This window comes from Anolis sagrei, chromosome X, assembly GCF_037176765.1.
Source record: "Anolis sagrei isolate rAnoSag1 chromosome X, rAnoSag1.mat, whole genome shotgun sequence".
Classification (NCBI taxonomy): Eukaryota; Metazoa; Chordata; class Lepidosauria; order Squamata; family Dactyloidae; genus Anolis; species Anolis sagrei.
This window is the reverse complement of record NC_090034.1, coordinates 91,766,689-91,783,930: the sequence shown is the minus strand read 5'-3', so window position 1 is coordinate 91,783,930 and position 17,242 is coordinate 91,766,689. Positions and strand designations below refer to the sequence as shown.

General features: G+C 43.2%; 1 protein-coding gene across 2 annotated transcripts in view; it reads right to left on the bottom strand.

Moving 5' to 3' along the window:
- Positions 1–17,242, bottom strand: part of LOC132780252 (upstream stimulatory factor 2) — a 36,518-nt gene that overhangs the window by 1,765 nt on the left and 17,511 nt on the right. Inside the window, exons 2-10 of one of the 2 annotated variants that reach the window (XM_060783852.2) lie at positions 16,694–16,740; positions 14,641–14,756; positions 14,226–14,345; positions 11,937–12,090; positions 10,082–10,135; positions 9,750–9,837; positions 6,630–6,688; positions 1,750–1,844; positions 993–1,121 (exon numbers count right to left, since the gene is read on the bottom strand). In XM_060783852.2, the coding sequence (XP_060639835.1) occupies positions 993–1,121; positions 1,750–1,844; positions 6,630–6,688; positions 9,750–9,837; positions 10,082–10,135; positions 11,937–12,090; positions 14,226–14,345; positions 14,641–14,756; positions 16,694–16,740 (862 nt within the window). The remainder of the gene's footprint in view (positions 1–992; positions 1,122–1,749; positions 1,845–6,629; positions 6,689–9,749; positions 9,838–10,081; positions 10,136–11,936; positions 12,091–14,225; positions 14,346–14,640; positions 14,757–16,693; positions 16,741–17,242) is intronic. The other variant, XM_060783853.2, reaches the window with a different exon arrangement.

The window sequence follows — 17,242 nt, the reverse complement described above, 5'->3', positions numbered from 1 at the left end:
GCTCTTTTAGGCAATCTAGGAGTGCAGTATAGAAAACCATATATGGCACAAAGCACTTATGTGCGAGGGAGATGTTCCTGAATCATGGATAATGATTTCTGCAAGAGATTACTATACAGTCATCCTGAAGGACCTAGAAAATCCCTAGAGCAGCATTTTTCAACCTGGGGGTCGGGACTCCTGGGGAGGTTGCGAGGGAGTTTCAGATGGTCTTAGGAATCCCTTCGGCAGAGAAGGCTGAAGATCTCTCCGCCTGTCCTTCTCTTTCTTTTTGGAAACAGATGGCGAATCCTCCCAACAAAAGCCCTCCTCCGTTGTGATTGGCCGGCCTATCACCCAAGGAGGGGGCTGTTTCTGAGACTCCAAGCAGGGAGGAGAGAGCAGGTGTGCAGGAGAGGGAGAGCTTACGAGGCTGGAGGGAGGCTCCTCCCTTCAAGACAGGGGGGTTCTGTGAGAGAAGTCTGGCCCAATTCTATCATTGGTGCGGTTCAGAATGCTCTTTGATTGTATGCTCGGCGCATGGCAGCGTGGTGTGCATGTGAGGGAGAGCTTAAGACTGGAGGGAGGCTCCTCCTTTCAGAGAAGGGAGTTCTGTGAGAGAAGTCTGGCCAGTTCTATCAATTGGGGGGGGATGTTGGAGAGGGGGGGGGGGGTTGTAGGTGAACTAAAACCAGCAACTACACCCAAAGTCATTTTCGCAACTCCACCAGAGTTCAATTGGCATATTGAGGATCTGTGTCCAAAGGTATTGGTCTAGATCCATCATTGTTTTCAAGTCCACAGTACTCTCTGGATGTCAGTGAACTACAACTCCAAAAATCAAGGTCAATCCCCACCAAACACATCTAGCATTTTCTGTTGGTCATGGTATCCATGTCCTGGAGCCATATCCTGGAACCATACAGCCTGTTTTGGCATCCCATGAAATCACAGTCCCTTTATTAACAATACAGATTGAGTGAGGGTCCATGGTGGGCAAAGGCTCTGGCTACCTGCTGCTGTAACAAGTCGTTGTCCATCTGCAGCCTCTCAGCTTCTTTGAAGGTTTCTTGCATGCGCTGATTCGTCTGGCGCAGCTCACGGATGTAATCACAGGCTTTGGATAGGATGCCTCCTTTGCTCTGGGGAACAACACAAGACACAGACCCTTACTGCCAGGACACCTTTGGATTGAGCAGAAAACTCAGTCCCTGTGGGTGAGAAGCCTCCAACAAAATGTCCAGACCTTCTATGTACCGATAGAAGCATCAACTATGAACATATGGAATATACAGACATTGTTTCATCCTTAATGAGAAATGGAAGGGGAAAAAAACACCTTAAAACCCCAAACAAATATAAATCATTGCATGATTTTTCATTTTTCAGGAAAGCAAATTTTTGCAAAAAAAATCCTGCAAGATTATTTGCTCACAGCTATTTTAGTGTAGGGGAAATAAGTACAAAAACCAACACATTTTTGTACTTATTTTCAGACAAAATCACTTTTGTACAAAAGTCTTGGGTGAAGAAGGGGATGTTAACTGTTTAGGCATCAAATTGCTGCTGACTATGAACCGCCCTGAGTCGCCTTCAAGCTGAGAAAGGCGGAATACAAATGTGGTAAATAAGTAAATAAATATTTTTGTGCAAAATATCCCCCCCCCCTCCAAAAAACAGGCTATAATAGATGCCAACGCCTACTCCCAAATATCTCTCCCATTATTATTTTCTCTCTCCTTGCTGCCTTCCAATTCCCATTCCACTTACCGCTCCCGTCTTGGTATTATCTGTATTGCAATCTGGAATGATTTTTGATAGTTGGACGATCCAGTTGTTGATCTTGTCCCGCCTCCTCCGTTCAACTAGATAAAAGAGACAAGTCAGTGATCCCATGATGCATCATTCCAGCAAAAACTCCACAGCAACTCACAATTTTGGTTACAACTTGGCACTAAGAGGTTACTGTTATTGCTGCTATTATTACTATCATCTGAACCCTGCTTTTCTCCCAAAGCAATTCACAGCCTTAAAAATGATACAACTTAAAAACCTACAAAATATAAACATTAAAATAGAATTAAATCATTATTAAAACAAGTAAAAACTTTTGCAGGTCAGCTTGAGAAAATGTCATCTCTCATATTAATTTATCTGTTCCCTGAGATTTGCAGACAAGGACTCTCTGTCACTTCACATGTATATGTTACGGTAACCAATAATAGGGTCATTTAGATCATGGCATTAAAGTTAAATCTCATTATTTCACTACCAACTTACACTTATTTGTTTACTCAAGCATTTATTGATTTTGCTACCTAGAATTTAGTAAAATCCTTTAACTTAATGAGTCATTGAACATTCCATTCATTGCTATTTTAATGAACATTGTCAATTCCCTTTATTATAGACAGGTGGCATAGATAAAGCTAAAGGTTTCCCCTTGACATTAAGTCTAGTCGTGTCCAGCTCTGTGGGGGTGGTGTTCACCTCCATTTCTAAGCCAAAGAGCTGGCATTGTCTGTAGATACTTCCAAGGTCATGTGGCCGGCATGACTGTATGAAGAGCTGTTACCTTCCTGCTAGAGCGGTACCTATTGATCTACTCACATTTGCATGTTTTTGAACTACTAGATTGGCAGAAGCTGGGACTAACAGCGGGAGCTCACCCCACTTCCTGGATTCGAACCGCTAACCTTTCGGTCAGCAAGTTCAGCAGCTCAGCGGGTTAATCTGCTGCACCATGGGGGGGGAGGGGTACTTATTTGTTTACCCAAGTATTTATTGCGGAGCCCCCGGTGGCGCAGTGGGTTAAACTGCTGAGCTGCTAAACTTGCTGACTGAAAGGCTGCAGGTTCGAATCCAGGGAGCGTAACATGATTATTTTTTTTTGTCGTGTCAGGAGCAACTTGAGAAACTGCAAGTCGCTTCTGGTGTGAGAGAATTGGCCGTCTGCAAGGACATTGCCCAGGGGACACCCAGATGATTTGATGTTTTTATCATCCTTTGTGGGAGGCTTCTCTCATGTCTCCGCATGAGGAGCTGGAGCTGATAGAGGGAGCTCATCCGCCTCTCCCCGGATTTGAACCTGCGACCTGTTGGTCTTCAGTCCTGCCGGCACAGGGCAGCGTAACATGATGAACAGCGTAACATGATGAACAGTAGCAAGGACCCTTGTCATAACGGCTTATTGTAATGTAGCTTGATGGCAAGAGGAGGATGGTCACATCATCCCTTCATCATCATGCACACCAGGAGAACTCTGGCTGGTGCAGCTTCCGGGCAAATAAGATGCATTCTAGGGGCATATATGATATGACAATGGTGCCACAATATGAATGCTAAAGTTTACAAGTCAGGTTATTTGGCTTAAAATATCATAAGTATTTATGATACCAGTGGTGCAGTGGGTTAAACAGCTGAACTGCTGATCTTGCTGATTGAAAAGTCGCAGGTTCGAATCCGAGGAGCGGGGTGAGCTCTTGCTGTCAGCCCCAGCTTCTGCCAACCTAGCAGTTCCAAAACATGCATGTGTGAGTAGATCAGTAGATACCACTCCGGCGGGAAGGTAACAGCACGCCATGCAGTCATGCTGCCCACATGACCTTGGAGGTGTCTAAGGACAACGCCAGCACTTCGGCTTAGAAATGGAGATGAGCATCACCCCCCAGAGTCGGACATGACTGGACTTAGTGTTAGAGGAAAACCTAGTAAGTGCTACCTAGAACTTACTACGATCCTTTGACATTACTAGTCATTGCATGTTACATTCATTGCTGTCTTAATGAGCATTGCCCATTCCCTTTATTAAAGGCAGGTGTGGCATACACATATTAACAATCAATTCAATTATAATTATAGTTTTATCCATCATTAGAATTTTATTTACAACATCTATATAATATTATCTATATTATCGATCATATTTATTTATTCCACATGTAACACCTATTACATTGTCTGTAATCTCTATAATTATTAATCTCCACATTATACATTCCTCTATAAATAATGTATCTATCTATAAATAATGCATAAAGAAATATGATGAAATGGGAGTGAAGAAACCATCACAGCCTACATCAGCAGTAATTGTTCAATAAAAAACACAGATGTGAAGGAAGTGCTAGGCAGACAGTGTGATTAGTGACAGGGGGCGACAGTGGATCAAAATACTATCAAAAGACAAAAGTGTGTCTCTGTGAAAGGGGCAGACAGGGTTTGCATTGTCACAGACAGAGTTTTGAGCTGATAAGGACAGGAATTGCAGTTAAAGAAAGATTTGAGAAAGGAGAATAAAGGCTATTCGATTTTTATATTGTGTTTAATAACTCTGTTCTTGTTGTTTTCAATCTGCCCCTGATACTCCATCATGTCTGAACTGGAGTCAGCCTACACAGACCAAAGCTAAAGAACCCACCACAACAACAAGTCCACACACCCGCAACATGACCGCAAGTAGCCCCAATCCATCAAGCAAAGAATTAGGGGAACAAGAGCATGGTAATTGGCAGGATTCCTAGGGGTTGGAGTTCTGGGTAGAGGGATCCATCACAACCCGGGTGCATTAAAGCAGAAAGAGCAAAGAAAACCATCTCTGATGGAAAGAACTACCATATTTACTCGAGTCTATTTACTTGAATCTAATGCACACCTCAATGTTCAAATTCCTGAAACCAAGAAAATTATCATGCATAGCAGCAAAAAAATTGAACTGGAAGACATTGGTTTTATAGATTTATATAGTTTTTATTGTTTATATGGTTTTTATGTGTTAATTTTTGCGAGGTCATTTAGCCATACAAGGCGAGCCTTATGATGTAGCCCGCCCACTGTTACTGCGACTGTGTTTATTGTAATGTTATTTTGTTTTTGTTGTTGCATTGATATGTTTTTTAATGTAATTTTGATGATGTAGCTTGTTGTTTATGTTTTGGTTTTATTTTGATGAAATATGTTGTCCAGGCTTCGACTCTCCATTGGGGAGATGGTGGCAGGGTATAAATAAAGATTATTATTATTATTATTATTATTTAATTGCTTTTAACTGAGATATGTATGTGTATGTATGAGTGTGTGTGTGTGTGTGTGTGTGTGTGTGTATATATATATATACACACATACACACACACACGGCATCTAATTGTGCCGGTTTTGTGCCGCCCTGAGTCGCCTTCCGGCTCAAATGGGCGAGATAAAATGACCTAAATAAATAAATAAACTCTTTGTAATTTGGCAAAAAAAGATGTGCATTACAGTCGATGCCTGGTTAAAATTCTTTAAAAACAAAACCGCTTTGAGTCCCCCCAGGGGTGAGAAAGGCAGTGTGTGTGTGTGCGTGTGCGTGTATATATACATATATACATATACATACATACATACATACATACATATATATATATATATATATATATATATATATAAGTGTTATAACACCAAAGTTTCTAGCAATGGATGCATCTGTGCTGTAGAATGAAACCACTTTAATTGCCTCAGTTCAATGTTATGGAAACCCGGGGGCTGTGGTTTGATAAAGTCTTAAGCCTTCTCTACCATGGAATGCTGGTGCCTCACCAAACTACAAATCCCAGCCATGGCAATGACATTAGTGATGATGTCCTTCAAATAGGAGCTCGAGGTGCTCCTGAAGCAGCTTCGCCTTTGGCTTTGGCTCAGCACTAAGGTTTACCGTATTGTGCAAATCTAATGTGCGCCTTAATTTTTGCTAGGTCATTTAGCCATACAAGGCGAGCCTTCGATTGAGTAAATAGAATAAATAAACCCTCATACATCATACTGTTAAGCTTTCACATATCTATATACTCTCAAAATGTTCCACTCAGAGCTGAGAATATGTAACTTTCAAGAAATTGTTAAACTACAGCCCCCAGGGGTTGCTGTGAGTTTTCTGGATTGTATGGTCATGTTCCAGAAGCACTCTCTCCTGACGTTTCACCCACATCTATGGCAGGCATTCTCAGAGGTTGTGAGGTCTGTTGGAAATTCAGCAAGTGGGGTTTATATATATTTGTGGAATAATGTCCAGGGTGGGAGAAAGAACCCTTGTCTAATTGAAGCAATTGCGAATGTTGCAATTAGCTACCTTGATTAGCATTGAATGGCCTTGCAGCTTCAAAGCCTGGCTGGTTGCTGCTTGGGGGGATCCTTTGTTGGCAGGTGTTAGGTGGCTCTGATTAACTCTGGTCTGGAATTCCTTGCTTTTTGAGTGTTGTTCTTTATTTACTGTCCTGATTTTAGAGTTTACTGGTAACCAGATTTTGTTAATGATTTCCTCCTTTCATGGTCTCCAACTCCCATCATCCCTCACTACTGGCTATGGTGCTTACTTAGGGATGATGCAGCTCATCATCTGTAAAACCCCACGTTTCCCAGGATTTATTTAGACTATTTGGGGAAGGTGGTTATTCAAGCAATTGTTCAGTTTCATAATGTTGGGTTGGTGGGTCTATCTTCACTTATTAGAATCCTAAGTCTCTATGCCCCTTTAACAGCTTTGCAGATCAAAAAAACTTGCCGTCAATCAACCTAATATCTCTTTTTTAAAACTAATAGTTGGACATTTCTTTCCTAACTGAACAGGGCTCAGTTTAGAAAAGGGAAGATATGTACTGCTAGGTTCTTCTGCGCACCTTCATTGTGCTGAGCTCTTCGCCTTTCATCCCGCGGCGTCCGTGTCCCATCCATTTTCCTTCGAAGAGAAAGAAATGGGGAAATCAGAAGAGGCTTCCCATAAAACCCACTCCTTTCTTCAATGCAGGCTTTAGTAGTACATTTTAATGATGATGGGTAACAATTCCAAATCTCAGCCCTCTCCACACCCCAAAATACAGGCACTCAGACACTGAATCACGGAGGGAGAACATCCCCTGTGTACTCTTACTAAATTGTAAAGCAAAGTTTGCTAGGAGCCCCGGTGGTGCAATGGGTTAAGCTACCAGTCCGAACGCATCTCCCTTTATGAACCAACTAGGACTTTGAGAGAGGGAGGCTTGCTCTCGCTCCCACTGGGGTCATAAACACGTGTGGCGGGGACGAGAGACAGGGCCTTCTCAATGGTGGCCCCTTGACTATGGAACGCCCTTCCTAGGGACATTAGATTGGCCCTCTCCCTTTTAGCATTCCGGAGGAAAGTGAAGACTCGACTGTTTGAGCAAACTTTTAACAATGCAGTGTAACAGGCATAGGAATATGGAATGATTGGATGATGATTTTGGACAAGATTTATGTTTTCAATTTATTTTGCTAAGATATTATATTATATGATAATGTTTTTAAATGTTTTAGGCTGTTGTTGGCATTAAATTGTTGTCTTTCTTAACCGCCCTGAGTCGCCTGCAGGCTGAGAGGGGTGGTATATAAATATAGTAAATAAATAAATAAATAAATAAACCCTTGTGCCGACAGGATTGAAGACTGACAGGTCACAGGTTTGAATCTGGGGAGAACACGGATGAACTCCGTCTGTCAGCTCCAGCTCCCCATATGAGAGAAGCCTCCCACAAGGATGGTAAAACATCAGAAAGATCTGGGTGTCCCCTGGACAACGTCCTTGTAGACAGCCAATTCTCTGGCACCAGAAGTGACTTGCAGTTTCTCAAGTAGCTCCTGACGTGAGGTAGATAGATAGATAGATAGATAGCTATCAAAGTTTGCTGTAGAAGAGTAAAGAGCCCCATGAAGATTTAGTCATGTACAATGCCAAGAACCATTCCAAGGCATGTCAAATGAAATAAACATATACAGAAAGTTTTGGGGAGCTTATCTGGTTTTCAGTTCAAGATCTGCTTGGAGAGGGTTTGCCATGGCCTTTCCCTTAGGCAGAGTATGAGTTGACCAAGATCATGTCGGAATTCAACCCCATACTGGCCAAGTCTCAAGTCCTCAATGAGGAAGAGTTTAGTTAGTTCAAACTGTTGAGGGAATTCCTTTCCCCCATGTCTCCTGTATGACAGTTTTATTTTTTTATTTCCTATATTATTATTTTTATAGCTGGAATGTAACTAATTTTTTCTCTACTCTCTTTCCGCTCTCATTCTGAATGGTTGTTTAAAAAGGATACTTTTCTACTGCAAGCTTTTTGAATCTGACTTCTGCCTCCTTACACAGTAGTATGGAGAGTATGTGCTGTGTGCTTTGAGATCTCTCTCCGCTTGTGTGTCAGGAGAGATGTAGTGACTGAGTTTTTCCCTCTCTTGAAACCTTAGAAGAGATGAGTATTAGAGTAGCTCAGACCCAGTTCTTTACTATGAAGAAATGTAGTTATTTCTTATGATTGTAAATAAACCTTTTGTGATTTTTTAAGACCAGACTCTGCATGTTTGCCTATGCTCTGAATTTTTTACAGCCACTTCACATGGCACTTCATGCTCTGTTCATTAATGAGCTGATGCTCAACTTTTGTAACCTGTTTGTTTTTGGATGCTCAGCTTTATTTTAGGGTAGTTTTCCCTCACCGATCACTCAGGGAGTTTCCAGGACTGAGCTCCATCTGACAGTGTCTTCCTTTTGTCTGGCATTACCTCCATGATATTGCATGCTCCATGCTCCACCCTCCTCCTGCCTGTATCACCCTCTTATGAAAAACAAAAACCTGCTTTCCCAGTTCAGCTCCTTGCCTATGGAATAGCTGCTATCAACATTCTAGGATCCACTCTGTTCTGCTTTGGGCAGACCTCACCTGGAATAACATTGTGTCCAGTTTTGGGCACCCCAATTCAAGGATATTGGAAAGCTAGATTGTGTCCAGAGAATAAAATAGTAAAAGGTTTGGAAGCCAAGCCCTATGAGGAGTAGCTTAGGGAGCTAGGTGTGTTTAGCTTGGAGAAGAGAAGGCAAAGAGAAAGGGACATGTTGAAATATTTGAAGAGAAGGGAGGCAAGCTTGTTTTGTGCCACTCTAAAGGCTAAAACGGGCATGGGCAAACCCAGGCACGGGGCCGAACGCGGCCCCTTGGGCTCCTTTCTCAGGCTCTCCTCTTTCTCAACATCCTATCCTTCATTCCTTTTCTCTTTCCCCACTCCCTTTCTTCTTTCTCCATCCTTCCCTTCCACCTTTCCATCCTTTTTTCTCACTCCTTCCCTCTTTTCTCCCTCCATCTTTCTCCTTCCCTTTTGTCTTTCCTCCCTCCCTCCCTCCCTCCCTCCCTCCCTCCCTCCTTCCTTCCTTCCTTCCTTCTCTCCCTCTCATCCATCCTTCTCCTCCACCCTTTCAACCTTCCTTCCTTCTTTCCTCCCTCCCTCCATTCCCTTTCACCCTCCCTTCCATCCATCTTTCCTCCCTCCTTCCCTCTCTTCTTCCTTTCTTCCCTTCTGTCCTTCCTTCCCTTCCATCTCTCCCTCTTTCTCCTTCCCTTTTGTCTTTCCTCCCTCCTTCCTTCCCTCTCATCCATCCTTCTCCTCCACCCTTTCACCCTTCCTTCCTTTTCTCTTTCCTCCCTCCCTCCATTCCCTTTCACCCTTCCTTCCTTCCATCTATCTTTCCTCTCTCCTTCCCTTTCTTCCTTCCTTCCTTCCACTGAAACATTCTGAAAAAACTTATTGATGGTGGAATATGCTGTCTTGGAATGTGGTGGAGTCTCCTTCTCTGGAGGTTTATAAGCAGCAGCTGGACGGTAATCTGTTGGGAGTACTTTGATTTTATGTTCCTCCATGGCATGGAGTTCGAATAGATGATTGTTGAGGTCTCATAAAACACCATGATTTTATGTCAGATCTGTATTGTCTTCAATATATTCCTGGAGCTATACATACGGGGAATAGGGGTGGGTACGAGGAGCGATGGTTCGTTGCGTTCCTGTCTGCAACACGTCCTGTGGCGTCATCATTACATAGAATTGCCCTACAGAAAGCAAGAGGGGAAAGAGATCAACCTGCTACAAGTGGACCCTGCAGGAAAATATTCAGCTCTGCACAATGATTTACCTAGGAAAGGAGTGGCCAACTGTGGGAGGCAAGGGGGCTGCATGAGCCCCCCAGGAAACCCCAGAGGGCTGCATCCCCCCATTGCAGCCACCACCATATAAAGCAATACCCCCCTTCAACAGGACCTCAAATGCGCCCTAGACCATTAGGGGAATTCTTACCATGTTCTGGGGGTATTCCTGGGCCATTTTGGGTCCAGGAGAGGCCTTCATTAACTACAGGAAGGAAGCAGAAGTCCCTTCCTGTTTACTTCCTTCACAAAAAAATGCCTTTCCAAGGCACAACTTGATCTAGATCATACACATACACCCCTCAAAATGATAGAAATGCCCCCTCACAGACCTAAGGGTATATTTTCAAGTAAAAAGGCTCAAATGCAAGGAAAATGCCTTCCCAAGCCCACAGAGGTCATTCTGGGAAAATTAAAAAAGAACTGCACAAATTATGCATTTTTACACCTTTGGGGGGCACATAAACTTTTGTGGTATTAAAATGGGCTGGAGGGCAAAGATGCAGCACTTGGGGTTGGGAAATAGTTTTGATTATTTTTATTTATTTATTTATTTATTATATTTTGCATTAGGATCACAAATATGGCTGGAGAGGGGCAGCACTTTGCCTCGCCTGGACTACATCCACAGAGAATGCTGGAGCCAGCAACTCTGCAAAAGCCAGTATCTAACCAGGCTACTGGTCTAGCAAATAAAAGCAGAGAGATAGGACATTCTCTAGAGCAGTGGTTCTCAACCGTCCTAATGCCTTGACCCCTTAATACAGTTCCTCATGTTGTGGTGACCCCCAACCATAAAATTGTTTTTATTGCTACTTCATAACTGTAATTTTGCTACTGTTATGAATCGTAATGTAAATATCTGATATGCAGGATGTATTTTCATTCACTGGACAGAATTTGGTACAATTACCCGATACACCCAAATTTGAATACTGGTGGGGTTGGGGGGAGGAATTGATTTTGTCATTTGGAAGTTGTAGTTGCTGGGATTTATAGCTCACTTACAATCAATTAGCATTCTTAATTCCAGCAAAGATGGAATTAAACCAAACTTGGCACACAGAACTCCCATGACCAACAGAAAACACTGGAAGGGTTTGATGGGCATTGACCTTGAGTTTTGGAGTTCTAGTTCATCTATAACTAGAGAGCACTGTGGACTTAAATAGTGATGGATCTGGACCAAACTTGGCACAAATACAGTGGTGGAGTTTGGGGAAAATAGACCTTGACATTTGGGAGTTGTAGACATTTGGGATTTATAGTTCACCTGCAATCAAAGAGCATTCTGAACCCCACAAACAATAGAATGGGGTTAAACTTCCCACACAGAACCTCCATGACCAACAGAAAATACTGTGGGTTGTTGTAGGTTTTTTCGGGCTATATGGCCATATTCTATATGGCCTCTAGAACATATAGCAAAAAAAAAAAAAAAAAAAAAGGAAAAAAAAAGAGCCCATAAAAACCTACAACAACTCAGTGATTCCAGCCATGAACCCTTCGACAATACAGAAAATACTGTGTTTTCTGATGGTCTTTGGCAACCTCTCTGATACCCCCCACATGACCCCCCCTCAGGTGTTCCAACCTCCAGGTTGAGAAACACTGCTCTAAAGCCAGGATGGGGAATAATAATAATAATAATAATAATAATAATAATAATAATAATTATTTTATTTCTTACCCGCCTCTCCTTGTATCTCGAAGCGGGTTACAACAGTGGTTCAGCAGATGTTGTTAGATCAGAAATTCTCATCATCCCACAACACTGGCTAGATCAGGCATGGGCAAACTTCATCCCTCCAGGTGTTTTGGACTTCAGTTATTAAAAGCCAGTAAGCTGGATGGGATATCTGGAAGTTGAAGTCCAAAACACCTGGAGGGATGAAGTTTGACCATGCCTGGGCCAGATTGTGGAGGGTTTAATGGGCTACAGGTCAACAAGACCCAAATGGCCAACAGCAAAACTCCCCTACTTCACCAAGTTCTGACTTCCTTACCTCCAGCCTGTGTCAGCGACTGATCTGTCGTCTGCACCGACACTGCAGTGGCGTCTCCCACCGTGGAAGCAGGGAAATATGCAAACCGTGCCTCCCCGCTGACGGTGTCTGCGGCTGGGCTCCCGCCATTGCTGAAGGGGTTCTGGATCACAGCCTGGCAAGATAGCAGTGTGGAACAACAACAAGAGAGTTGAAGCCAGGGCTTTCCAAACTTTTCTTGCTGGTATTTAGCTGTTTTAATGATATACTGTAATGATATACAGTATATATGTTTAGATGTTTTAATGATCCTCACTTTTGAAGGCCGGTGTTTTCAATACTGCCCTCTGGCGGATAAGGAGGAAACACCTTTGAAAACCGAAACTGACTCCCAACTGAGCCATCTTGAAAACTATTCTTCAATCTATTCTAGAAGGAGGAAGTGCTGGTGTGAGAGAAGGGAGGAAACACATACACACTGCCATAGGCAGTGAATGCTGACAGCAACAAGAAGCCACACGCCACTAACCACATCCTAGCGTGCAGCGCCTCCATGCCCCTCTATTCACCCTGGTCCAATAAAAGCAAACCACTCTGCAGAGATGAAGCAGCTTTGGGCCATTTTGAGGGGAAATTGATAGGCAAAATCAGCATGTGTGAATCAGTCAAGGCTAGACATGCTTTTTTAGCATCTTGACGGTCCACCAGGGAAGGAGGACAACCAAACACTGCGTCCTTTCCCATTTTATTGAGCTCTTCCTCATTTTAACGGCTACAGATATCTTCTGTGGAAATCTGAGATTCATAGCTTTGGGGAGGCACCAGAACCCCAGCTGAGAATTTCAAACCTCCCTTGCTAAACTGCAAATTCCAAAATTTCCTGTCAAAATGGACCATTGGAGCACAGCTGTGCTGCGTGAAAGGGTGGTTTTAGCACCAAGCACCCAGAAGCCAAAGTTTCCAAAATAGAAATACTTTTTAAAACACTTTAAACATTTATCCAGCAAATAATCTGCTGTTGGAGTGGGCAAACTGTGGCCCATGGGCTGTATGTGGCCCCCAAGAAAAGGCGAGGTCAGTTGTTTGGGAAAGCTGTGTAGGGCATGCAGTTCTGCCTTCTAAGAGAGAAAGGGGCTCAGAAGAAAAAACCGAAGGGTTCCCCTCTATCAGTCCTATTTCCTTAAGCTGGAGACTAAAGTGCAATAAGGCAATAATAAGAAATGCACTCCGCTGAGTGGAGCCAGCATGGTGTTTTGAGATAGTTCTAAACAACTGATGTTAAAGTAGATATAACAGAGTTTAGTGTTTGTGTATATTTATAGTTATTTTATGTCCCGGCATGGAATGCTTGCCGTATATATGTTGTGCTCCACCCTGAGTCCCCTTCAGGGTGAGAAGGGATATAAATGTTTCAAATAGATAGATAGATAGATAGACAGACAGACAGATAAATAGAATAAGGTGGGCAATGGTAGAACCATCACTAAAATGCCAATCATGCTTTTCCCTGGTTGAAGGTGACACCTGCATCTCTCCAAATGTTCGCAGATTGTGCTATTCCCATAATTCTTCTTCATGGCAAACTGCACATGATGAAAATTATAGCTTCGAAACCTTTGGAGGACCATGTAGTTTCTTCTGGTTTTGGGGCTTGGAGAGAATCAGCCCCAAAAGACCTGGGGCGAACTGAGGGACATGAAGCTTTTGTTAGCAAGATTCTCCATTATGTTCTCATAAGTCTCGGTTTTTTTTACATGTTCATGGGGGATGTGTTCCAGGACTTTGCTTAGATATGTGAAGCTGTAGGTAATAGCAAACCCTATTGAATAAATGACTTCCAGTGGAAGCATACAGGAGATGAATTGAAGAACCTAGGAAATGCCTAAAGAGGACATACCTTTAGGCCAATGGTTCTCAACCTGTGGGTCCCCAGATGTTTTGGCCTTCAACTCCCAGAAATCCCAACAGCTGGTAAACTGGCTGGGATTTCTGGGATTTGTGGGCCAAAACACTTGGGGACCCACAGGTTGAGAACCACTGCTTTAGGCACTGCTAGGTCCTCCAGTGTGAATCTATGGTCAACTCACCTGGAGGACCTAGAAAATGTCTAGAGGTCATACTCTGTAAAAGAAACTGTGGGTAGTGGTCCCGTGGATGGAAGGACATACTTTGCCCACTGATCTGAGGTTCTGAGGAGGTTGTTCTGAAGACAGGAAGTCTAAAGAATCACAATTTCCGATGCTGACCTAAAACAAATCAACAGTTCCCCAAAAAAGCTATTTTCTGGGTCTGATCAAGACCTTTCCTCACCTGAGCAACAGCTTGCTGGCCACTTGTAAACGCTGCAGTTGAGACCACACTAACTGCCCCCGTTGCATCTGTTTGTCCATCCAGCTGACTGTCTGTCACCTGAACTACTCTGTATGTCACCTGGGAGAGAAGGCAGAAAAGATCAGAGCAGTAGTGAGATCGGAGGCAAGGAGAAGGTGCTGGACTTGGCTCCAAAGAGCTGTCAAACTCTGGTGAAATCACATGAAGACCATTCAGAGGAGCAACCTAAAAGAAGACTCTTCAGATATCTAAGCATAAGCTACAAATTAATTAACCAAAACAATCCCACAGTTGGAAGCCTCTGTATGTTAAGCTCTTGCCCCTCCTTCCAACAGATAATTCCAGAACTGGGTCTTTGTCAGTAAAAGCCAAGCTTATTGAAGCAATCTCCTACCTGTCCTCCATTGTTCTCTGTGCGAAACTGATACTGGATATTATGGTCTGAGAAGGCCGCTTGCTGGACGCTAGCGATGGCCACGGCCGTCTGTTCGTCTGCATTCGTGCCATCCCCTGGGAAAGAAAGCAAGCAAGTGAGTACTCTCAAAAAGTTCAGAAGAAAACCCAAAATCTGCATCCACCCCAAAGCTTTTATTTTTCCTGGGGAAACTAAAATAGATTGTGGAATACAGTATGATTCCCACCTCCCAAATCTACGTGACCAGTATGAGCAGTTTTGTCTATCAATTTCTGACAAAGTTTGGCCTCTCCAAAAATTTTCTAGTTCTTCCAGTTTTTGTTATTCTTTGGCCGGAAGTCCCTTCATTTCAATAGCGCAGTAGTTTCCAATCTTTTTTTGACCAGGGACCACGTGACCAGGATACCAAAAGGGTTACAAATCAGTTTTTGGTCAACTTTAGATTTGTCTTGGGGTGCTGATTCAGAAAACTGCATTGGATAGACCACAACAGCTCTAATTTCTGATACGTCATCCAATAATCGCCATCTGCTCGCCCACAGAAAACCATATTTAATAATCTAGAGCTGATGTGACAGTAGTAATCTTTCATCGGTAGTCAGCCTCTCCCCTCCCGACATCCCCTTTGCCTCAGCACTATAAGAGGGTTTCACGAGACCAGTCGCTCCCATTGCTATGTGGTTTCAAGGCAATGGTGTAGTAATGGTGAGGCCGCGGGCCATATTTTCGTTCTTGTGGACCACTGGTTGGGAGACCTGCCCATATCTATATTCATATCTATCTATCCACCCATTTGCATCCAGTTTTCGTAAAATGCTATGGGCAGTGGTGGTGGGGGTGTCTTTAAAAAAAAAGAATTGAATTTAAATCGAGAATAATGCCTCTTAAAGGTGCAATTCTCACCCACTGCTTATAAACTTATATTTTTATGATGACATTTCAGAGGGATCACAGAGTTCTTCAGGCTTGTGGACCGTGAAATTCCCACCCTCAATTTAGGGCAGTGGCACACTTTTGAGATAATGCATCATTTTGTGACAAAATAATTCAGTTTTATTAGCAAACCAGCGGTTAAACCAACCCCTTATAAGATAAATGTCCATAGAAATTGCAATAATGAAGTATATGGGACACAACACATCTCATGGAAGTTCCCTGCCTGTGGAACTCGCTCCCCAGAGAAATCAGGTCAACAACATCCCTCCTCGCCTTCAGGAGCAAATTGTAAACGTGGTTATGGGACCAGGCCTTTGGGTAATAATGATAATGTTATGGAAAATGGATTATGGACAGGCTTCCGATTGTGTTGTGCTTGCTGAATTTGTTTCTACATAAGGCTGGACAGTCAGTACTACTGCACTTTTTATAAATGCACTTCTTACTTTTAAACTAATTTTGAAATCAATTTACTATGTTTTTATATATATTATGGTGTGTAGTATTTTTATGTAATGGCATCTAATTGTGTCGGATGTGAGCCACCCTGAGTCCCCCCAACCCCCCAGGATTTGTAAAATAAGATCCATGTCCAAGATTTTGGTCATTTCTTATGTTCATACAACCTACCTCCACACTACAGCCAACCCACTAATGTGTCACAGCACACTTTTGCAAAGCTCTGGATTTGGGGTACAATAGACTTGCAACCTCTTTGTGAGCAACAATGACCTTCCTTGCGAATAAAAATCCACCGAATGCCATCTTCAGTGTATTAATAACAAAAGGTTCCTGCTTCACATTAAATTTCAGTGATGAATGGCAAGAGCTAGATGTGTCCATTCAACCCCAATGTGCAGCGTTAATGTGTGTGCATGCGGGGACAATGGGCCATCAGAACGAAACAAAATCCACCCAAAGGGATCCAGACAGGAGAAAGCTAAGAGGACTCAGCTTTCGTTGACGCACAGAAACATCATATGCCTTACTTATTGGGTGGAGCCCTTGCTGCAGCAATACCTCCCTGCGCAGGGGTTACCAGTTGCTCACGCAGGGCGGTTGGGCATTTCTGAGCCAGCCCAGGACCCCTCCTCACCTTCCTGCAGCTCGACTCCCTCTTCACTTTCTTGTCCTTTCTCGTGGCTGGAACAGAGAGGAAAGAGAAAGACATGGGTCACCAAGGTCTCTGACTAATGCTGGTGGTGATAGCTCGGCCTCAGCAAGCCCCTGACCCAGTGGAGACAAAAAACGACCCCCTCAGATCATTTTCTTGGAAAACATGACTTCAGGGTAATTCCTATTGAAAAATGAGACACTCTTGGACTTACAATAGGTCAGTGTAGGTGAAAAATACAGCACAATGGTACCTAAGGCAATGCACAAGGGACTATGAGATCCCCATAGAATCATAGTTGGACGAGACCTCATGGGCAATCCAATCCAACCCCATTCTGCCAAGAAGCAGGAAAATCGCATTCAAAGCACCCCCGACAGATGGCCATCCAAGTCTCTCTTTAAAAGTTTGCAAAGAAAAAGCTTCCACCACACTCCGGGGCAGAGAGTTCCACTGCTGAACAGATCTCACAGTTAGGAAGTTTTTCCTCATGTTCAGGTGGAATCTCCTTTCTTGTAGTTGGAAGCCATT